Source organism: Balearica regulorum, chromosome 4 (genome assembly GCF_011004875.1).
Source record: "Balearica regulorum gibbericeps isolate bBalReg1 chromosome 4, bBalReg1.pri, whole genome shotgun sequence".
Taxonomy (NCBI): domain Eukaryota; kingdom Metazoa; phylum Chordata; class Aves; order Gruiformes; family Gruidae; genus Balearica; species Balearica regulorum.
Window position 1 is genome coordinate 69094122 of NC_046187.1, and position 25151 is coordinate 69119272.

At 39.3% G+C, this 25151-nt stretch overlaps 1 protein-coding gene across 10 annotated transcripts in view; it reads right to left on the reverse strand.

Annotated features, from left to right (window-relative positions):
* Positions 1-25151, reverse strand: part of PPP2R2C (protein phosphatase 2 regulatory subunit Bgamma) — a 209918-nt gene that overhangs the window by 12371 nt on the left and 172396 nt on the right. For all 10 annotated transcript variants that reach the window (XM_075752533.1, XM_075752527.1, XM_075752530.1 and 7 more), the window contains 3 exons: positions 18218-18382; positions 5010-5179; positions 246-337 (listed from right to left, as the gene is read on the reverse strand). In XM_075752533.1, the coding sequence (XP_075608648.1) occupies positions 246-337; positions 5010-5179; positions 18218-18382 (427 nt within the window). The remainder of the gene's footprint in view (positions 1-245; positions 338-5009; positions 5180-18217; positions 18383-25151) is intronic.

The following is a 25151-nucleotide window of genomic DNA, read 5'->3' on the forward strand; positions in this document are numbered from 1 at the left end:
AATGGACAGAATTTGAAGGGGTTTTTTTTCTCCTAAGGCATAAGTCAAGATTAACAAGGTATACATCATGTCTAATGAGGTCAGAGACACAACTGCACCAATATCCAAACACCTTGTATCAACCTGAACACTGATATGTGAAGATGTAAATTGATGTGGAATATAAACACGTGTAAAACTTTACTTTCAGATTGTTCTCCATCGTATGGGAGCTCATTTGCTAAATGAAGACAGTGATGGATTACCTGTCTGATCCATTCCATGCACATTCAAACTTGTCAAAGATGCAGTCATTTTCATAGAGGGAACATAACTTGCTCCTAAGGTAATCATGAACCTGTTTCAAAGAAAATAACTGTTGTTATTCTTGAAATAAAACAAAATATAAAACTCCACAATCAGTCCCCCACTTTCTGCTTTATCTCCCACGTTCACTTTCAAAATATGCTGCACAGATTGCTAGCTTTGTAGAAGATACTGTGTTTAAACTCTAAAAAAGCTATCTGTACTTTTCCACAGCCCAATTAACCAGGTGCTACAGAATTACTGTTGCAGGAAGGCATGAAGCATACCTCCCTCAGCAGGCTGCAGACCACCCCTCTTCAACATATTTGTTTCCTGCTTGGGTGATTTTCTCAGTGCTAGCCTAATTCCCAAAGACATTTCACCAGATGATACCCTAGATGTGCTAATTAATGTGCAAGAAATCTAATTTAAATAGTAACAAAAATATCATATTCCAAGATAAGTGGACTCTCACTTGTGGTGGCAGAAAGAATTTGGCTCTACTAAAGAACCTGTAGCGTATTACATAAATTTGGGAAAGATATTTCAGAAGCCAAATACAGTACAAGGTTGCAGTTGCACAGGCTGCAAATTAGAACACTCATTTAGCCCAAGGATATCTCCCATTTGGCTGAGGCTTAAAAAACAACATTGTAAATTCTCACATATTTGAAAAGGGGGACTAAGCAGCAGAAGACCTCTCCTCTGGTCCACACATCTCTGCTGAACAAGGGTTATCATAAAGAGATAGATCTCATGCAAACTATTTCAATCCTTTGCTGAATTTGATTACTTTTCCTTCTGGATGATTGGTTTCATTCCACAAGGAAATAATGAGCTAGAAAATCCCTGTGTAGACAAATTTCCTAATGCACTTTCACTCTTGATGTTTTCTTCCAGTTGTAGAAACCATAAAACAAAGACATGCGGATGGCCTGTCGAGCACACATACCAATCCAATAGCCCAGGGGCATAATTTAGCTGTGGCATACAGAGGTACTGGTTCTTGCAAGTCCAGGGAGACTGTTCCTGGTCACGGATGCTCAGCATCCTCCTCTGGCCTGAGGGTATAAACGTTTCTTCAAGCAAGATAACTTCTATCAAGACTAGACAAGGGACAATGAATTTTCACTTATATCTTTTTTAAAGTAACCCATTGTCAATAGCCAAATTGTCCAGTATCTTAAGAATACTTGTAATGTAAGGTTATTAAGGATTATAAATTTTAGTCATGGATCAATTTTCATTAATAGATGAGTGAACACTGAACTGTATATCAACAAATAATGTCTTATACAGCAAATAACAGGCAAATGGTAGATGCAGATAAAACATTTCACAATTAAATGCATTTACCCTCATGGTGAGTAATAGGTCAGAACACTTTCAGTACTGATGCAGTTTCTTGCACCCTCTGTAATTAAAGCCTTTTATTTTCTCTTTACTTAAAGCCTTTTTGTGTTAGTAGTGTAATTTGTTACAGAACTGGAGGTCTTTCCTTTATCATCTTTGTGAGCTCCCAACACTTGGAAGAAATAGAAAGGTTAGGAAGGCAGAAGAAGGAAGTAGATTGCATTTGCCTCATTGACTGTCATTTCTAGGTCTTTCTCTTGTTACCGTTTCCAGCAGCCATCTGTCATGACCACTGTCATGTATACACCCTTGGCAAAGTGTGTCCGACTCCACAGCTTGGAGCTGTGCCTTTCTATCAGCTCTGTCGAAAAGCATTTTGAAGTTTCTCTCTCAGATTTCTTAATGATCTCTTCAAGGTCTCAGCTCTTCCTCTTGACTGTCTGCAAACTTGCACTACTGCCTTGGACAACCAGCTTGCTCTTCATGTGGACCCTGTGCTTACTACATTTGACCACATTCAGATCCTCAGAATGACCATGAAAAACTAACTGGAAAAATAGTTAATTTTTACCTTGTTTGCATATTCATCTGCCACTACCAACTGAGGGTAAAAATCAGATTTGCTTTGTCTGTACATATTGTTCTTACCACATACGAATAGTGCTTGAAACCCAACCAAATTCATTCCTAATTACCATAGGTAGTCTCCTTTTCTTCATTGCACTGGTTTTGGTCAGACTTTCATGAAACTATCTAATCATTCTGTGCTCCAGACTAACACAGCACCGTGACTACATGGAGAGCTACTTCACTGGGTCTGAATGGACACGATCAGGAAGTGACATATTAGCCCAAACCCCTATGGAACAGACCAAAAGTGGATCAGATTATTATCAGCTATGAAGTTGTTCACCTCAGGTCGCTGTTGGCATGGTTCTGCTGGGGTAATTCACCTGGGCAGCATCAAAAGAGTATCCTGTTAGGCAGGGCTGCCTTGCCACTTTCTAGCACTGGCCATTGCACTGTATTGCTTTTTTAGTGCTGTTCAGTGCACCATACTCTGCCCTTTTTTCTTTTATGCGAAGCATAAACAGGAGAAAATCACGTTGAATCAGTCAGCAGACAACATGTTTCAGCAAGGCTGCTCTATGTAATAGCATTCCTTTAGCCACAGCATTGATAAGGAAAAGAACTTGCATGAGGAATTCAATTTTTTTTGTGATGCTAAAATTGTAACCTGACAATGAAGCAGTACAGTTATAGACTTTGCTCTTTCTTACAACCCTGTGGGGAAATCTCCCATTGTGGCCCTCTTCATGAGTCTCTCAGCTAGACAATATCTAAGTGGCTACCATGCAGTGGATCATCTTTCAATCTTATAATTAATATATTTTAATCTTTTAATGATATACATGTCATCATTGTTATTGGATACATAACTGAAAATGTTAGGTTTATTTGTTGCCCTTGGGTGATACACCACCAAAATAAACTTTTTGAGAGATTTCCAAGTTTATACATGAGATTTATGTATGTGAGACATACCTCTAAGACAAATTATTTAAAAGAGTAATTTAAACCACTTTGTCCTGAGAACAGAACTCTCTACCCTCTGCAGTTGAAAAACATGAAAGGTTGCCCAGAGCAGTTGGACTGTATGAATCCTGTGCAGCCCTGTGCTGTTGGCTTCCTAAGGCCCCTGAGTTCTCCAGATTCTCCTCTAGTCCGCTGCAACGCTCAGCACTGCATCTGTATACTCTTTACAAGGCACTGCCTACGTATTTGAAAATGAAATGCAATCCATAGGTTAAAGCAAGGCAGCAAGAACACTGTTACATTCACAGCATTGTTGTGGATTTTGGTGGGTTTTTTCCAATAAGCTTCTGATTGCAATAATAAGTACTGAAAATTTTACATTATAGTCATTTTCCACATCTTAGCATGGAGAAATACAACTTTTTAATTGGCTCCACTGTTGGGTGTCAGACTGATTTACAGGTGGCCAGCTTGTTTCACAGCTACCTACATGAGGAGATAAAAGCAGATGTCAAAGTCAAGACAAACAGGTTGGCTTGACCAGCTACTCCTCCCCAGGGACAGGGCTGCCTACTCCATTAGCATAAGTGCAAAATAATATATTACCTAAGTTCCTAAAATCTATGATATGCTTCTGTTATATAAAACACAGTCTCGCCTGTACCCTCCCACTTGATTTTCACAGCATATCAACATTTCTAACACATTTAGCATTACAAGTACTGCCATTTTCAGAGCAAAACCAATTCTGTAGTTTTAAAGGTATACAATGCTAACAAGAGACGCAATGAAGAGTACCCACCAAAATATAACGCATGCATTGGAAAACACTGGGGCCCACTTTGTCTACTAAACACTAACTAATAAACACCTCCAATGTTATTGATGTCATATTTTGGTTGTTTTGACAAGTCACACTACCAAACTCTCATTAAATGTTATTTTAAAACCAATCTTAATGATAGATACTGTGAACTCCTGTACCCACCTGCCATTATACAGACACAGAAAACAAGGGATTGTTCCAGCAGTGTCATAGGACTGTCTCTACGTAAGCAGTACGAGCCAGATGAATGACATTTTTCCTACTTTGCATACTCTTCTGTAGTACCTTAACAGTTTTTTCTCACTGCGTTCTCATAACAAGCAGTTTCTGTGTCACAGACATATTTTCCTTCTTCAAGGCAGAGTCAAAAAATGTAAGCTCAGCCCTCTATTGCCAAACAGAACAGATGTCAGAGTACAAACTCAGCGCTGGCTGGAGCCACTGGCATTTTGTCTGGATAATATCGCAATGAATTTAAGCAACCAGATGTGTCTGTCTGGCACTCACAAACTGCTGTGTCAGTGGTGATGTTGAAGTTTAAAACTGATCATTTCTAGAACTTGGCACAAGGGAGAAACGCATAGATGGAGTTTTAAAAAAAAAAGTTTTGAAATGACAAAGGTGTAAACTCTCAGCAGTCCCAGTGGGAGCAGAATGCTAATCAACTCACAAAATCCTTTCCTCCATCTCTTTTAAATGTTAATAGCAAAATACAACATTTGAAAGCAGATGCCTAAGTGAAGAGATTATTTCCCTTGTTAGAAGCATGTTTCTTTCAAGAGCCCTATCTGCAGTGAGTGTTACCCTGAGTCCCCAGGAGTTACCCTTCCTTACTGATGCTGAAATTGCCCTTTTGCAACTACAAGGACGCCACTTTTAGGTTTTTAAACCACCTTGATTAGCAGCTCTCTTAGCTAGCCGCTTCTCAGACCAAGCAATGAGAAGTTCAGGAAACTTTGAACAGAGATGCTTTTATATTGTTGCATTTCAAGATGTAGGAGATACCTACCTGGTACGTTTCTACGGGCTTTGTTTCCATGTTCAGATCCCAAACCTTGACAGTGAGGTAATCTCTTGTTAGCATGTATCTACCACTGTGACTGAATTTGACATCTGACACTGAAGAGATGATTTCTGAAAAAAATGATCTGTTACTGGGGTCTTCTGGTTCTTCATAAACTGTTCAAAGAAAAAGAAGTAAGAGAGAAATTAGAATTCTATTAAAAAATGCTTTGTAGCATGATCTGTACTGTGCATTTCTTGTGAAGCAATGTAGTTCAATGTACCAATGAACATGATATAGAATTAATTATATGCCCAGCACTTAATTTATTCTCTTATCTTTATATAAAAATACAAACTGTAAGCTTTAAATATTACAATAATTAACCTTATAGCTATGGGCCCAGAACATCACTTTGGGAAATTACTTAAATACACCAGTTAGTTGACTACAGCTACCTATAGCAAGGCAGTTCATCTATGGTCATCCTTTCTGGGGTCCCTACCTCCTGTTTCCCGACATAACCAAAATTCAGGCGTCCGTGTCACACGAAAGGTGTACATGTGGTCTCGCAACGATCTTGGCACCCACAGGAAGGGTGGTTACTGAAAGCCTGCCCTGGTTGCCAGAACCAGCTGGCCAGTCTGCAGGCTACTCATTGGTCATGTCTGGTACACGCTGGTTAGCTGATCTGTGCGCTGCACGATCCAACAAGGCAGGGGATCATGAAATATTGCTTACCATACCTCCATTCAGGGAAATCTAGTTCTTACAGATACAGGTCATCCCTGTTCAACTGTATTAATAATGATACTGGATGACTCACATTGAGTTCCAGGAACTTGAAACAACTGATTTCAGTGGGCTCCACTTCATCTGTTACGAGTCCACTACTCACCAAGGTCTCTTCATCCTTCCCCAAAAAGCCTGCACTAACTCCAGCCCTGCCTACCAGGTGCTTAGAGCAGCTCTGTCGCCTTTCTGTAGGTATCTGTGGCCCTGCAATCCAAATGACCTCATATAGTGAACTTCAGTAGAAAATCAGGCTTTCAAGGTCTTTCAGTTCTCAGCAAAATCAGTAGGATTTTGGCACCTATATCTAGAATATTCTTTGAAAATCAGCAATTTGGTGAGTGTCATTTTCAAGTTTCAAAAGCAGGTAAAGAAAAACCAGGTAATGAGACATGAAAACGTTCTGAAAGTAGAACAACTTTTTGCTGTCAGTCAAAACAGAGGTTTTTGTGTAGTCCACTGGAACATTTCTCTCACAATTAATTTTTCTATGACTATGATTCAGACTGTTGAAAGCAACAAGGTTACAGTTTCCATCAGGTGAAATAACGTTCCACTGAAAATTAAGGGTGAGTACGTGGGCGAAGTATGTGGGGTAATGCAAAAAATTATGGGCAATTTTCTTTGGGGGTGGGCAGTGGAATGCAGTCAGGCATACACATGAGAATAAGGTCTATATTTGAACATGTTCCACACTTCTAAATGGTAATGAACTACTTCAAAAAGGGGAAAAAAAACTTTTCTTTTCAGACAGACTGTAAATGAATAACTTTAAATAGCTCTTTAAAAATTTGCCTAGACATTCAGCAAAGCAGGTATTTGGTAATTATCCTGTCAGATTTTCAATAGAAGTCTGATGAGCACAAAGAAATTATCATTTCTCATACCTCTTCCCTTTAATCTGTCCAAACTATGTACTTGGCTGGCAGGAATTTCATCCTCCTGATTATGATGTGAAGTTGCTATTAAAACCAGGGAAGAAAAAGAAAAAAAAACCCCAAAAAACCAAAACCCACAAAAAACCCCACACTAACTGAACTACACCTTCATTTATAGCTGAGAGATATTTTCTTGGCTCTGTGTGTCTCATCCAACTCCCAATGATTAGAAGAGGAGTAATATTTGTACATGGATACCCTGTATTTTGTTAATTAATGAGATTAAACCATTTCATCCCTTATCTGCACTGTTTATTGCTTTTCTATCCTTACCACAATAAGTATTAGAAAGACTTAGATTAATTAACTGCAGAAACCAACGCAGGCATGAAAGCCTTGTATCACTACAGAAAGACAGATAGCGGTAGAAAATTTAGTAGCAGCAGAAATTTTAGTAGCGGCAATTCTTTGCAGCTAGTTCCTATAGTCAGCATAACCAAGCCAGGAAAATTGTTACAGGAAATTAAGTAGCAGCCCCAGTGTTACAGAGAAAGCGTAGCAACTAGCAGCACATGCCTGAGCAACCAGAACAAGGCATTGGCCTCAGGAAATGAAGGTGAGAGATTGTGTCCTTGAGTCTTTGCTATTTCTGGGTTAGCATCAACATACGGTTATGCATACACTGCAAAAAAGCACAGCCTTCATTCAGCTTGGCCAATATGAGTTGAGTAATTGGAGAGAGGACAGCAGTGACAGCCACGTGACTTGGACTTCAGGTGAGCAATTCAAATTCAACCCTGGCCTCTTCAAGCTGACAGGAGAAAACACAGAGCTAGCCTGCCGCTTCCAAAATCAGGTTTGCCAGCCTGCACTGGAAACATGTTTTCTGTTCATCATGGTTTAGATGTACCTTTTGGAGGCTGCTCTTATGGCGGGGGCAATCAGGCCCCAAAACAAGAGACTTCAAATCTAGCTTACTTTTCTATATATAACTTCTTAATAACTAACTTTTGCAATAAAAAAGGGTATTTAACTTTTATTAGTATTGTTCTTACTAACCCTCACAGTGCTAATGATAAGAAAGACACAAAGCTACCAGTCTAGTTCCAACCTAATGAGCACAGCAATCACAAATGGTGTGGCGTGCTGAGCCTTCACGTGACACTGCTCAGACTGTAGTACAACCTTGATGACAGGACTGGGGAATAGAGAAATATCATGGGATTACAGAGGGAAGCTGAGCATATCTCTGAGTAAAGCCAGTGTTGGAGAAGAGTCTTCAAGGAAGACACCACTCCTGCCCCTTAGTCCTCTGACAGATACATGGGTAAGCTGGGAAGTCTGCTTAGGGAAATAAAAATGCTCAGATCCTTTTCTTCATGACTTCCTGCTCACAAGTTAAAAACCAGGGTAGCTTGTCACAGAAGTAAGTCCAGACTTTGGAGAGAAGGATATGTTGGGTGGAGGAGATTTGCCAGAGCACTGTTTTCCTGAATCCTGAAGAAAATTTGCAGCATAAAAATACGCTGCTTCTCAAAGAGAACTGCCATCTGCTGAAAAACCAACTTTCATCTCTTGTAAAAAAAATTCTTAGCGTTTCTTGAATTTCTCTGATCTAAAGTAGACATGGAGATTCTTCCTAGAATCAGTAGATAGAAAAGGCATCTCTAAGGTGTGCATTTATCATGCAGAAATACATGCAGATGTCTAAAGTAAAAGAAAAAAAAAAAAAAAAGGCAGAAACAGCCAGAGTGGGTGGGAAGGTCCACCTCACTCAGCTTCCCTCCCAGACACTGGCCAAAAGAAAGCAGACGCCTTGGGTGGTCGCGAAGAAGAGTGTGGGGGACAGGCACTGCCCACTAACACCCCCGTGGCTCTCATCAAGCCATGATTTGCACTCTGGGTGTCGTAGGTGCTGCCACTGCAACTTCCCATTTATTTTAATACGGGCCTGATTCCACAAACTTGAAAGCTATACTTTTGGACAAGACACTAGAACTAATGGCTGACAAAAACTAGGGCTATGATGTGAATGTAACCTTTCTTACACATCTTGTTTCTTAGTTTTACATTAATTGCCAAAACCATCTGATTATGTGTAGACTGGAATGTCTCATTCCACTCAACACACACCACACGAACTGCAAGGGCCACGAGGTGTGAGTACATCCTTTGCAATCCCACTGTAACGGTCTGGAGAGAGACCTGGCAATCACTGGCACTGCCTTCCTCTTCAGCTTCACCAGCTACCTTGTGCTGCTGTACGATATTCAAGTTTCCCAAACAGGTAATTGTGAAAGAGGGATATCAAATAGCTAGGAACACAGGAAAGTGATAAATCAAATAGCACTACTGTGCTCACTCCACAGAAAACCAGTGAGTAGACTGTAGACTTTAGGAGTCAACCAACCATTATCCCAATAGCAGCCAGAAATAACTCAGCCTCAGAAAACATAAAACGCTCTGTTCTCATAAAAAGTTCTTCTCTTTGTTTGTCCCACTTCCAGAGATACACATTTTTCATGGAGTCATTGGTATTCTCCAGACTCCAGTACCACTGAAAATTAATATTTTGTTTGCTAGGCAGAGCTTTAATCATTGCAGGGTATAAATTCTGGCATATGTGAACTTTAAAAAATAATAATAATGCTAAAAATGGCTCATATGGTGGGTGCAGTGTCACAATCCAATATAGCATACAAAATCCTGTATTTCTCCCAAAGTCATCGCAACAAGGAGTATGCATGATTCTCTACATTATGCTACAGGACACTGGGTAATGCCCAGGCTAAATTTTCAACATTCCTTCCACTTCTCCTTTTCCTCTTACCTTCACTCTTTTGCCTTGATGAAATAAAAACACAAGCACACACAGCACTGCTGCAAGGCAGATGGTTCCAAAATACAAATATGAATAATGTTTTTAAAAACAAAAAGAAGAAGAATCTATTTAAAGGGAAAGCAACAACAGCATCAGAGATAATATGGGGCAGGGGTTAGAAAAGCTATCTATCTAATATAATGAAAGTTTATAATTCATATAGCTACTCTATTTTCAACCTGAATTTAAAGCATATAATGGAATGATGGGATAAAAGAAATGTCAACTGTATTCAGTTAAGCAAATCTTTCATTGCTTTTAAAAGAGAGAAACGAGACTATAAGCTTTGGCAAAATTTTGGTATTGTGGCCTGAGCACTTGATGGTAACTGCAAGGGGTTACACTGTGAAATATCAGTAAACAAAACAAAGAGAAAAAGAGAAGTAGCAGGGAGAAGATCCTTGATGATAATGCTGTGTACTCCTTAAGGCATAAAGATAGGAACCTTGGAAATTTCTGTTACTGCCTAGCAAAAGCAGAACTACAGATAAAACCCACTTTTTGCTATTATAAAGCCAAGTATAAAAAGAAAAGCAAAGATGAATCAGACTTACATATATTGCAGAACATGTGATTATCTGAGGGGGAACAAAAACAAAGCCAGGGAAAACTTGAAGATGAAAGCTTACCAGCTCCACAGATTTGGTAAGAAATTCCATCATGCATAGGATGAATTATAAGCAGCCTTAAAAAGTCATTCCCTGTAGCAGGAAAACAAAGCTTCTTCTGAAGCTATTTTCTTTCTACTTATGAACAAATAACAACTTATTAAAGTTGTGGGGTTTTTTAGAGCATACTCTCAATAGTTTGTGTCCTGTCCTGAAAACTTCTGTTGTTACAGCATTTAAGTGCTCAGTGGGCTTTACGTTTCATAAACCCAGCAAACAGATGCAGTCCTAGGCCAAACAATTTATCATCTAAATTAGGTCTCTCTCATTTCAGATCCCAAATGAAAATGGCTGCAATACCTAATTAAAATGTACTGGAAAATGGTACTTTGAAATGTATGGAATTTCTTGACAGACTAGCCACAGCAACTTGCAAAGGGAACAAGAACCAATGTGCTCTCCTCACAGCTGATAAATAAACACTTTAAAACATTCTTTTTTTTCTGGAATACACGGTTATACTAATTAAATGTTTCTCACAAAACATGATCCTAAGCTAAAATTCTTACAAATTATTTAACTATACCCTAATATGTTCAGATGGCAAACTAGCACCGTTCTCCAGGACAGCTGTGATTTACTCCAAAATATGTATTTCATAAAGTTTAGTATAAAAAACCTAAGCTAAATTTCACTGAATTTATATGAAAATACTAACCACATTCATTTTTTTAAGTCCATGACATTTTTTACTATCCTTCAACACAGAAAGCATTTTGGTTTTTTGGTGCCATTTAATTCAAGATGTGCTCACATCTTGAGCTGCACGTAGTTCTGATTTTACCTCTAATGTGGTAGAGGTCTCAAGAAGACACAAAAATGGGCAGTAACAATGACCAGAAGTATGAAATCACTTCCACGCAGGGAATGACTAAATAGACTGAGACTCCTCAGCCTAGGAAAGACTGAAGGGTTTGTAATTTAGAGCGGCATGGAAAGGATGAATAGGGAACGACAGTTCACTTTGTACACTGTCTCTTCCAATCAACAAGTAGGGGTCACTAAGTGAGAATAGGAAAGGGTAAGCAGAGAGCAGATGGTTCTTCATAACATGCCTAATTAAGCTACTAAAGACTTTACTGAAAGATATTGTGAATGGTAAAAATTATACACAGGTTCAAAAGCAACTGCACAAATTCAAGGAAAAAAAAACCCCAAACATCCATCGTTAAATGCAATAAGCTCACTCTCACTAAAGTCCCTGAGCCCCAAGTTTCCAACTGCAAACTGCAGAGGCCAAAGATTATACACTTGCTCTGTTCTTGTGTTTTCTGTTGCTGATGCTCCTGCCCACTATCAGAACCAGAATCCGGGGCTAGAAGGACCTCTGGTCTGCCCAGGTATAGTCATTATTATGCACTATTTAAAATCTACTTTAGGATTTCATATGAAAGAGTTCCCGAGCTCATTCTAAGTGAATAAAGGCCAATTGCAGTGCTCCCTTTGAAATTCATGGTCCCTTAATGCCTTTCAGCTTCATTGTTTGTGATAATAGTTTGATTTACATTATTATTTACTCTACCTTTCACTGTCTCTGAATGTTTTATTGTTTTGTATTAAGCCAATCCACTCATACATTCACTGCCTTCAGAAACTCTCTTTCAAGATCAGGATGTTCTGCTAATGTGACAATCTTGCCTTCCTGTTCTACGCTGATTGATATGGTTATGTATGTGTGGGAATTTTTAAGTTCACCTTCATGGGTAATCTGAAATACAATTATTTTATAAGACATAAACAACTAACCACAATTATTTCACATTTCATTTTACCATAGACTATAATTGCTTATCTTGTTTTAAACTGAAAAAGCAGTAGCTTTTTATATTTCAATTTTCTATTTGTTTTTATATTTCAGAGGGCACCTCCTCACACCCTGATCACTGACACATCATTTTCCTTCTTTGAGTAAAAGCAAGTTTCTGAAGCCACTTCCACACCACAAAACTGAAATTCCACCTACCGTAAAGCATTCCTTTATCCAATGACCCAATATTAAAACCAGGCTTCTCGTCAATACCTCTAGAGAGTATGGCTTTTAAAAGTGGAGCCTCAAATCAATATTTAAGAATCTGTTTTACCATCTGCAGTGAGTTGCTGCAGCTTGTCGCAAACCACAAGGGATAGTGCATTAGTGCTGAAAGGCAAAGCCAGATCAATAGCTAAAGATCAGTGGGTGGGAACTTCACTACAGAGTTGCTTATATTAATGCAACTTTGCCAGTCAGTTTGTTAATAAAGAGAAATGGTGCCAAAGAGAGCAAGGCAGTGAAAAAACACAAAGCTAATCTGGAACATCAAGCCTCTTTAAACCTCGGTCTCACAAAGACTTATGTGCATGTTTAATGCCACGTGTTGTGAGCAATCCCACGGAGTTAATGGGACATAAAACTACTACTCCTCTACAGCCAAATTCATGCATCTTTCCGATCTTGATATATAAGGTTAGTGATAAGCAGGTGGTTTTTTCCCCTAGTGAAACAGGACCTTGAAAGAATAATGTTGGTTTCATGAGACACTGAAAAGCACTATTTGTCGCTATTAAAAAAATTTAAGCAAACAAGACAGGAATTTTAATAGACCAAATAATTAAAGCAATCTTACAGCAATTATTTGCTTTATCTGTGTGTGGTTGGGGGAGAGGGGTTAATGAAACACCTCTTCAATCATAAATCATTTACCATTGCTTCAGGCTTTTATCTTTCCTCTTCCTATTTGATAGCCAGAAGTAGATAAATCAGGTTTTTTCTTCCTCTGATTTAATTTTAACATATCTTCCACAACTGGAGGAAATACTATACAGACATAATTGCATTTCTGTAGAAACACTTTCGAGTTTTCATTAGCCATGTTTTAAATGTCTTTATTATACATTCACCCAAACGTAGCAGAATGGAAGCTTTGGAGCCCATGCTAAAGGCAATCTTCTACCAAATTTCAGCGGGATTCCTGCACAAGGAAAGATCCCTTCCAGGATCTAGTTTAGCATGCATGAAATTGTAGTAACAGATCTTTAGTGACAGTCATAATTACAAAATTATCAGGATACAAGCACATTTTTTCATTGGGGATATAAAATCAGCAATGAGTATATGCCTTTGTAGTGCATGCTTATAAAATAAATCCAGAATTAGGATAAGGAGAACAAGTCTCTATTAAAGGATGAGGTCAAATCATTATGGAAGCTCAGATAAGTTTCACTCCTGTCACATGAAACCTTGCAGATATTGCCTGAAGTGGACATTACTTTGACAGTGCCCTCTCAACGCACAGAGGAAGAATGTCTGCTGTCTCTCTCTCAGATGATGACCTGACATGAGACCAGATGCAGAAATAAAAAGCTTATTTTAAATGTAAAGCTCACATAAAAGAAAAACAAGTTGTCTCTTTTTCAGTCATACAATAAGCATCATTCATTTGGAAAGGTCAACATTAATTAGAAAAATCCAGCAGGGATATTCTGTCACAGGCTTTTTTGTGCATCTGGTTGTTCTCTGCTGCAAATGAAAGATAATCCATATTCAGTTAGAGGTCTGAAACCTGTCTTGTCTCTGAAATTGCGACCTCCTTTAAATGACTGGTAAATATAATTAATTTAATTTTTAAAATTCAACATGTTTAAGTATTATCTTTGATTTATGTTTTGACTGCTTCCACAGTCTTAATTCTTAAGTTTAAAATCAAAGTTGATCTCAAAAACCCCATCAGATAACCAAATTGAGTTACATGCCAGACTGACAGGATAGTGGCATTTATCCTCACGGAAGGGCTGGCATTTCTTTCATGCCTAGATTTCAAATAACAATGTGGAAAAGGACTCTCGAGGAAAAAAAAGATACCAGCACCATCTTTGGGTGGCATCTTTGCATCACAAACCAAACCCCAAATTCACTCTGCGTTGCTCTAAAGGCCATTTTATATTTTTAAGACATTGATTATCCATCCCACGGAATTGGGAAAGTACCAACTGAGATGATCTGCCCCTTTCAGGAAGAGTCCAGAGAAGATGGATGTTAGGATTGCCTGTCAGCTACAAATGCTTCTTCAGTCAAAGGGAGGGGGGATCTAAATGGCTTATTGTAGACCCAGATGTCAGAAGCTTGTGATGTCTATATGGAGGATGGAAAGCATGAACTAATGGTGACAGAGGCTAATTGCATTATGCAACCCCAAAGTTTGTATTTTAAAGAGCACCATGGCACATGAAGCAATAAACTTGAAACTGCAGGTCCTCCTTCCTTGAAGTATTTTGTTGTTAATTTTGCACATGGGTAATTAGAAATAGGGTTTCAGTCTACAAATACTTATTAAGAAATGCACACTATAAAAGCCCTTAAAGCAACATACAGCATTTAAATAGATTACATCTGAAGTAAGCAATGACTTTAAGATATTAGAGCTCTTACATGGAATATCAATAGGAGCTATACTCTTGAGTGACTGTACAGTTTCTATTTACCACTTAATTCTGAATTTAATAATTCTGATGAACTCCTGAAAAAGCTCTTAATTTTCTTCCAACTTCACACGTTCAAGCTCAGTTTCCTTTAGCTGACTTCTTTATTAGATGTTTTGTTGAAACAGCCATATGTACCTATCTAGCCTACAAGCTGTTTGGAAGAATGATATTATCTCCATGCACATTTATAAGGAGCTCTGAACATAATATTAGCAAGAAAAGATCAAAACCAAATTAGCAACTATTTGTTAATTTGTTAACAGTTGCATATTATACTGCTATAAGTATTCTTTAGTCAGAACACACTGCAGCAGGATCCTTGTGCTTGTCTTCCTTGTTACCTGAATCCCTTGCATGAGAATTTATGGAATTTGGGACTGGGGGTTAGTTCTTTTATTTCTTGGATGTTCCCAGCTAACTGCCCTAACAATGATAGTTTTGCAGCTGTTAGCTTCCCTTGTTTCGCTGCTCTCACAGATTTCCCATTACTGCCTCTTTCTACACTGCATTGCCATGTATGTTGCCTGAATAACACCTCAAAGATGACCTTTGGGCGTTTTGCCATGTACACTATTTAGATTAAAGCTTCCATATTATTTAAATTATTTCCCTATTTCCTTCTCCTTGAATCTGACTTTCCTATCTGTTTTAAATCTTTACCTATAACCCTGTGGACTGCAAGAACACCTTCTTCCTTACTCCCATCCCTCTAATATTCTAAATAAGCAGGGACATTCATCTCTTTTTTCATCTCCTCTCCAGAATATTTTGATGGAATTCTCTCCCACTACTTGCAAAGTCTGATAATATCACAGAACAGTATTATGTATGTATCCCCCCTATGGTTATAGATTGGGCTTTCCTGGATATCCATTTATAATGGCCACATATGTTTTGCTTCTGATCACTCGCCCAGCATTGCATGATCTATTAAAGAGGTGTTATAAGAAGCAGTTTCAGGTACTCTATTACAGAAACAACACATTTTATCACACCTTATCGGTATCTCAATGACTACTTAAAAACTCAGCTACTGACCTGATATTCTTTCAATGCCTTATGGATAGATTTGGTGGTCTGAGATCATTTTTTCAGGGGAGCGAGGTCCCCATTACAACTCATCACACAAATTGGCAGCTTGCTAATAAATCTCAGCATAGACACCAAGGATGAGATATGGAAGAAGTCTCCTGTCTCTTCCATGTCAGAGCCATGAAAGATTTATAAGGGAAACCTTGTAGTGTTGCTGTCACTAATGCCAAACAGAGAGATTTTGCCACTGAGTTTAGCAAACCAGAAGTCTCCAAGAACACTATAATTTATTAACATCCTGTGTCAGGGACTTACACTACAGATATTAGTATGTAATTTATTTATCCAGTACTGCACAGTAATTATTCATGGCATTCTTTAGACTTGTTCAAATGGAAGGGCCCTTCTCCCAAAAGCTGCAACTGACTATAGCCCAGCTATAGAGATTTGGATAACAAAGGGTCTGAAAAAGGAATAAACCCACAAGTTCACAACATGTTCAGCACCCAGGCATTTTTTATAAGTTTTACATCTGAAATACAGCACATAGTGATACTAGACTGAATTAAGAAAGTAGGGTTGCATGGCAGAACATGAGGGTTTACAATGACTAGTAAAGTCACTGTGGCTGGTTTGGTTGAGAAGTGACGTCAGCTATGAGGAAAGGTAGAAAGGTGAGACGAGCTAGGAGAGAAGGGTACTGATCATGCGTATGCATCACGTGTAAAGCAACCGTAAAGAGGAATCAGATGCATAATGAAGGTACTAGAGAGACAATTGTGCAAATATTTAATTTCTTAGACTGATTAGTTTTTATGATATATCCTTTTAGGTTGCTATGGGCTTTATATAATTAGTTTGCTTGTCTCAGAGCTATACTCAAACCCACATGAGCCTCTTCCTTTTAATGCTTTGGAAGGTCTTCCATTGCTGTATCAATTTTGTATTGTACATGTGTGTGGAGACACACTCAGCTTCTCAGTGAGCTTGACTTGAGTTCAGCGCAGCAATGCTACATTAAATGGCTATTTTCTAACTCATAGAGCTGGAAAATGGGGTTTAATCAATGACCATTAGACCTTGCCCTCCCTTCTGGCATAAAATGCCTTCTTTCATCCAGGGTTACTGTATTGTTGTTTTAATAAGTTATGATTGGCATTTGGCACTGAGTTACAGGGGCACGGAGGCCTTATTAGCAGGAAGAAATGAAAGTATTATGGAACAAAACAATTAAGTGGGACAGGATAGCTAACAAAGGTAAAACACTTCTCTGCTTAGGAATTTGTCATGGAAGGTTATTTTCTATAACTGGAGATGACATCTTAAGAGGTTCTCAGCATAAGCACTTCTTGCAGCCAAAAGGCCTAGTCATAAGCTTTTTACTACATTTACTTCAGTTAAAAAAATTGCTTGTGGCTAAATCTGTGCGTCACTTACGTCTCACTGAAATCTTCAAATGTTTTCTTCCCCCCCCGCTCCTGCCCCTACTAATAAAATCCGCCTCCCTCAGAAGGTTCAAGTAGGAACTGACTGACATAAAACCTCTGCTCCCAGCACTAAGACAATTTCTCCTGAATTTCCTTCCCAATGTTTCAACATTGCAAAAGAAACTGAAGACTCAATTCTGTGAGATGGAAGTGGCCTGGAAGCCCCAGCCCTGAAGGTGGCTAAAGTTGAGCCACCACAGTTCATTCATTAGGTTCTCAGCTCCTCATAGGAACCAGCCACACGACACCATGCCTTTGTCTGGCGGTTTGCAGTCTCAGAAGATCCGGAATAAACAGGTTGTTTGCACAAGGCAAAGTGCCCAGGCTTGCCACATTACAGGTGGGAAGAACCATATTCTGTTTTATATAGACTATAAAGAGCTGATAGCAAGACATTATGAACATGCATTTTTCTTCATCCTTTTCTTCGAGAACAAAGACAGCCCCACATTCTAACATTTTGCTTCCTTGTTCTACATAAAATCACTTTAGGACAGATGACACCTATATCAACACAGTATCTTTTTTTTTCCCAGTATTACTTATTGCATTATTTCCTGCGTATCTGTACAGACACATTATTGAAAAAATACATATAGGGAATGCTGGGCCAAATTTTTAGGAAGGTCCCGAGATTTTTTAATCCAGAAAATGGATTCAAAGTTTTGAAGGCAGTTTGCTGCAGTATTCAGAACAGGAGCTGTGTATTCAAACCAGTATGCTCATCTACTTAAATACTCCCACCCACCACCCCAATATTTCCTTTGGTAGGAATCATCTGTTTTGCTAGAGAGTTCTTCACTGACCCCTGCAATAAGAACCACAAGGGCGACCAGTCACAGACATGACTTATCAAGTTCATAGGTAACGATGAGAAAATTTTCTTCCTTTTGCAGTTTTCTTTTCAACTGTGCCTGGAACTGAGAAGCTAAAACACTAGGGTATGCACACATTAACATGCTGTCCGTGAATAATAAGACTTTCATGACATCTGAGGCTCAATGAAGCAAGGACTTACGCTTGGAATGTTTGTCACAGAGAGCTGATGCCCTCATGTCACAGAGTCTCAGGGATCCTTTGCTGCTGCTGTAGACAAAGAGATTGCAGTGATGGGGATGAAACTCAGAGGCTGTAATCACTTCCGTCAGGTCCTCCATATTGGCTGGCTTTATATCTACAATGTCTGAATGGAAGTTTCATTAAGGAAAATGGAGTTGTTTGCAGGTAAACCATGACTCTTACTGCCTTCTTGAAGGAAGCGTGATTATCTGAACGCCCATACATTTAATGCTTTTAAATAAAGATACACTCATTTGTTTGGCAGTAGGGTGTTTTTAAATTTCCATACCTGCCCCATCTACACCAAACTCAAAGAGCCACTAGTCAACAACAGTTTTTCAGCAGATACCATTAGTAGGTCAACATTTGTTCATGCTGTGCAAAGACATCAAAGAAAACAGTATTCCAGGGGATTTGGAATTCTCACCTTCATTAAAACTATAGAGAGCAGATAGCTGTATATCTTGTAGTTGCTATTGAAATCACTACTCTATCGCAGATAATACTGCTTTATAGGGAACAAAGTACAGCCCAAATCTGCTCGCTCAAGTAAAGGGTCACTGGCTTTTATGATCGTGCAACTTAAGCTAAAAAATACACGTAGCTTATGTTAAAAGCCTCAAACAATAAATGTACTCTTTTGCAATGGCAAATGTGGCAAACAGAAAAGCATTTATGCAAATAGTTTTGTGTGCATACTTAGATAATTTCCTTTAAAAAAATGTGCACAGTATGAGTTTTGCTATTTGAATACTTGCGAAAGAATTATTTGAAACAGCTTTCTTGGTTTTTTATGTAAACGATGCTCACTACTGAAATCAATACGTAATTCTGTGACTGAGAATTGAACATCTAAATCATTTAAGTGTACATATGTGGAACAAAACCACATCAAAGATCTAGTTTCCCAAGCACAAACCTGTCAGTTTGATCACCAAAGATTATCAACATTAGGTATAGCTCACATAGGGCCTCTCCAACACTTATATATCCACTCATACATATTACCTGCATTGGTGAGCTTAAAAACCGGACCGGATTACCATGTATTTGGAGGAAAAGGCCAGCCTGAGGAAGATTCTACCTGGACTTGGACAAAGCATTACACACTGTCCTGCACAGCATCCTTGTCTCTAAATTGGAGACACGGATTCAATGGATGGACCACTTGGTGGATAAGGAATTGGCTGGATGATGGCACTCAACGAGTTGTGGTCAACAGCTTGATGTCCAAGTAGAGATCAGTGATGAGTGGTGTTCCTCAGGGTCGGTATTGGGACCAGCACTGTTTAACATGTTTGTTGGTGACATGGACAGTGGGATCGAGTGCACCTTCAAGTTTGCCGACAGCACCAAGCTGTGTGGTGCGGTTGACACACTGGAGAGAAGGGATGCCATCCAGAGGGACTTTGACAGGCTTGAGAGGGGGGGCTGTGCGAACCACATGAAGTACAACAAGGCCAAGTGCAAGGTCCTGCACGTGGGTTCAGGCAAACCCAAGCACAACTACAGGCTGAGAGGAGAATGGATTGAGAGCAGTCCTGAGGAGGACTTGGGGGTGTTGGTGGACGAGAAGCTCAACATGAGCCAGCAACATCTGCCTGCAGCCCAGAAAACCAACCATATCCTGGGCTGCATCAAAAGAAGTGTGACCAGCAGGTTGAGGGAGGTGATCCTGCCCCGCTACTCCGCTCTTGTGAGACCCCACCTGCAGTACTGCATCCAGCTCTAGGGGCCCCAGTACAAGAAAGACATGGAGCTGTTGGAGCGAGTCCAGAGAAGGGCCACGACGCTGATCGGAGGGCTGGAGCACCTCTCCTATGAGGACAGGCTGAGAGAGTTGGGATTGTTCAGCCTGGAGAAGAGAAGGCTCCAGGGAGACCTTACAGCAGCCTTCCAGTACCTAAAGGGGGCCTACAAGAAAGCTGCAGAGGGACTGTTTTACAAGGGCATGGAGTGAGAGGACAAGGGGTGATGGCTTTAAACTGAAGGAGGTTAGATTTAGATTACATATTAGGGAGAAATTCTTCACTGTGAGGGTGGTGAGGCACTGGAACAGGTTGCCCAGAGAAGCTGTGGATGCCCCATCCCTGGAAGTGTTCAAGGCCAGGTTGGATGGGGCTTTGGGCAACCTGGTCTAGTGGAGGGTGTCCCTGCCCAGGGCAGGAGGGTTGGAACTAGATGGTCTTTAAGATCCCTCCCAAACCAAACCATTCTATGATTGCTTATAAAGGAAAGAATGAAAGAAAGAGTCCCACGAGAGTGGACTCCCTGAAAGCAGTAGGTGCAGAAGCATAAAATGAAAGAGACATATATATGTAAAGCAGTACTTTTAAATAAGATTGTACATTTTCACATAGCCCTCAGCAATCCATTGCAGTTAAGCCACCCAAATGTTAACAAATCCTTCAAACAAGAAGAGGAGTAACATTACCCTATTTTACTGATGAGGCTGTGCGAGAGGCAATAAAGGATTTGCATAAGATCATATGGGAAATGCATGACAGAACAAACTGAGATCTACTGAGTCTCAGTTCAGTGCCCTAACCACAAATCATCTCAGTGCCTGGATTCCCCAAACATAAAATTTGAATCAGCTGACGTTCAAAATTTAAACATCTCAGAGGATAAGATAAATGAGAAAATCTGTTTTACTGATGGCAAGAGAAATAGCGTATCATGATACTAAGCCTGTTTCTGTTCCCACTGTGCCCACTTCCCAAATGGAAGACCTTTAATTGATTTCTATGGGAATGGGGTACAGTCTATCACCACCTTTACACTTTATACTTTGATCTTTCCCCAAAATGCAGATCTGGGACACTACAGTGAAATTAAACATAATAAAAAAGATTCAGAGATAATTATCTTGATGACTTTGCATAGACAAATACATCATACTGATTTTTATTTTTTTTTTTACACCAAGTGGTTTGAAAAGGAAAATATCAGTAAAACTATTAATATCTTGTGACATTTAATAACAAGTGGGAATGAATTAATGTTGCATTTCAACTACATTCCCACTTACTTGCACTATCACATTTGCATCCATCTCCAAGAATCCATCATGATTAATATTATTGCAATGAATGTTAAAATGTAGCAACATTGATTTACCCCTTTTATAGAGCATCACTAAATATTCTTGAAAATCAACAGGAAAAAATAACCTTTATTCAGTCATTTGTATTTGGTGAATCTGTCTCAAGAAATATCTGTAAGTAAAAGCAATTGCTTTCAGTGATTGAATTGCTTTCAGGAGTTCAGAGAAATTATAGTAACTCAATACAATAATTTCACCTCTCAGCAGAGAGATGAATAATTGCTGAGTGATGAGAAAGATATAAAATATAAATAGAGTATGTGAAACTGTCATGGTAAGTATCATTTTTCTGGATGCTGAAGACAGTATTGATGAATTTCCCTTCATTGCATGAAATGAATAACCCTATGCTGAATAATGAAATTAAATATTCCATTCTCCTGCCAGAAAAGCAGAAAATACTTGAAACAGACTGCATTTCCAGATGTGATCTAAATCTCCTCTGAGAAAGAACCTCATGCCTACTGAGGATCATAGAGAAAATGCACCACGGAAAATTCATCGTTACGTTAGATTTAGAAAAAATAGAACAATAACGTTTGTATTGAAGTAAACAATCAAGGGACTAGAGAGTTGCAGAACAGATCTACCCCAAATGCATTTGTAATAATAGATGGAAAAACAGCCTTTGCTTTGACAGCTACAGAACCCACTGTATCAAAAGAAGAACATGTCACACAAAAGAACATTTTCCTCCTCTCATGATTTTTGCCATTTATTTGAAAACAATCAAGTACAGCTTGACATGTGATGTGTGGGAACTGTATTTAAACTAGCATGACATGGTAAGGGCAAGCATCTCCCATGAGAAATTTCGCATTTCTATTTTTCCATCTTCCCTTTGTGTCTTTTTCTTCCTTTTAAGCACAAAGTCGCATGGCAGGAAAATATAAAAAAAAAATTGAAACAGACAGTGTTCTTCAGAAACAGGCCTGTTGGTGAACTTGAAGAGCTCAAAGAAAAGGGAATCTGGCAGAAACCGATTAAATGAAAATTCCATTGCTAAAGGGAAGAGTATTCTAATGGCACAAACCTGTACAGTCACCTCTTACACTATCATCTTCCCTTGCAATCATATCTCATGGAGGGATGTCTTGAGTGGGGGCATGGTCCCTCTCCCCCAGTTCACCCACATCTGAAAAATCAGTCACATCTGATTCCTGTTGTACCACATGTAACGTGGTTCATTTTCAGAGTGTGGACAAAACAAGTAGGACCAAAGCTATGTAAGATAGAAAGACCGAAGAGTTCACCATTGGCAGTGCACTAGGATATAATTCTGTTGTCCTAAAAAAGCTGGTGTGCCTGTGCCTGAACAGGGTAGGAATTTCCCTTAAGAAAATGAAAAAGATCTTTACACTGCTTTGACTCCCACATATGCTTGCCAAGAATGAAGAATTTTGGTCCCTGGTAGATACTTGCACTAAGGGAAGGTGAACTGGAGCCTTGCCTGTGATGGGCTGGAATGCATTGGCAGTCTTTTAACTCATTAATATTAAAACAAGGAACGGAAAATATCTTCTTGCCCGCAAAAAATAGAACAGGTCTGTCCCTCCTAACCCGACTGTTTGTCATCTTATATACCAGGTCTCCCCTCCATTGCTTGGCTCAGTAAAATGGGACAAAGCTACAAAGAGGCCAACAGATTTTCCAGATGCTCTCCACAGCAAAAAGGAAAGGAAAGGTCTAGTATGCTTGAAGACCACAATGGTGAGAGATGATGTTTTTACAGTTGGATTAGTAGAGCTACAAGACCAGGAGTTAATTTTGGGAAAGGCAACAAACATACTCTAAGGCAATGTAACATTTAACTTTGGCTAAGAGTGTCTATGTTGCTTTCCCCCAATTATTCAAGAACAGAGGTATAACATATGAGAGCGAGCAGGCAGGACAGGGCCTAACTGAGAGGGGAAAGGAGGCTTTAGGGAAAGAGGGAGGGGAGCGAGAGAAGCAAAACAGTGGGAGAGGAAGGAGGAAAGAGCATAAGGCACGGTTAACAATCTGCAATGATGCGCAGTGTGAGGGATGAGATCTGAGTATACGATTCCGTTATATGGCATGTTTAGTTCTAATCCAGTATTTCGCGCTGCTGTTGTGCAGCTGATATTAAAATGAGGATGACAGGAGGAAGAAGATTTGTTCCACTGCCTCTGGGCCACTGATCTAACAGAAATATCCTCCTCTGGGAGAAGTCACTCCATAAAGTTCCTTTTAGTGCAGGTTACAAAGATGACCCTCACCTTGATCCAAAATTCACATTAATCAGACTTCTCCTCTTGATCAGCAAGAATATAAATGAGTACGCCTGCTTTATGCTCATGCCAAAACACGTATAACGAGAATGTGGAAAATACACAGGGTTCCTGCTGAGCAAAAAAGGTTCCAGAATGAGTTTCCTTGTCTGATAATGGAAACATAGCTGTCTCCTCAAAACAGATTAAATTCCCTTTGAAGTGAACAGTATGCATAAAGAAATAGCTGCTTCATCTTCCTGAAACCATCAAGGAATTCTACAAGAAACTGAATTTTGTAGAAAACAAAGTTGCAACTCACAAGCTATAGCACAGAAAGGACTGAATCTTATATCATTATTTTGGAATAATTTTTATAGGACTTGTGGGTTCAGTGCAAGAAGGAAGTAATTTGTGTTAGTCAGATAAAGGCTACAGAAAAAAATTAATTGCCCCCCGCCTTTATCCAACCGCAATGGAGGAGAGAGGCTTTCTTTAGAAAGCCAGAGAGAATTTTCCATAATAAGTTCACAAGAATATAAAAATTCTCATCTTTCTTATTTCAATATATGCTGATGTGACACTTCATTTTTACTCCTGTGTGGGACTTAGGTTTTCGCAATTTTTAAGCACTTTCAAAAAATAAACTTCAGCATAACATATCTTTCCAAACCTGGCTGTTCCTGGTGTTTTCCACAGAGGTTTGTTCCAGCTCCTGATTTTGCCTGCACCTCACACCTACATTCCAGCCTAGTCCTAGAAAGATTCACTGACTAGTAGCTGAAATCAATAGCAATTCATAGAAGCTGCCAGGACTTCAGTTTAGGGTAATTGATTACTGTGGTCCTGCTGAGGCTCTGCACTTTTAATATAAGCATTTCTCTGAGTGGTTTCCTCTGTTAGTCAATTAGTGCACATTATTTTCATTACAAGGAGGGAACTGCAATGCCTACAAAGCAAGCTCTACCAGTTTTACACTTCCTACATGGTGGTTACATCACTTCTATATCATGAGCCAGTTGAGGGAATTCATTCCAAATGGCTACAGTTTTCCTGCAGGTTGTGTACATCAGGGGACGAGGGAAGAATCAGGCCTCAGTAGGCTTGGTAACATCATGATGTGATTACATCAATCTTCTTACGAAAGAAAGAAGCAAGCCCTAACTTTTAAATAACATTCACTACTCTTTTCTTCTCATTTCTTAAAGATATGTTTTCACTGTTGAATGACAATTCTACAATAGCCATGTCATGACAGTAAGGATGCCATTGGATTGGGCCCAACTTCTGAATCTCTGTCTTTCAGACCTGTTGCCCAAGAGTCAAGGGTTTCTGGAATGGATTGTCAATAGGTTAATAGATTTGGCCTTTTCTTCAAATTCCAGTGTTTTACCTTAGGCAGAGACATGACCCAGTATTTATATTCTAAGTACGGCTATTAGCCACAGCATCAATGCTTTTTATCACACAGCATTCACCTGCTGCTCCATTAAAAGCCTGTACTCTATGGCTTTTATTAAAAGCCCAGAGACCTGCAATTACATTATCCGTACCAT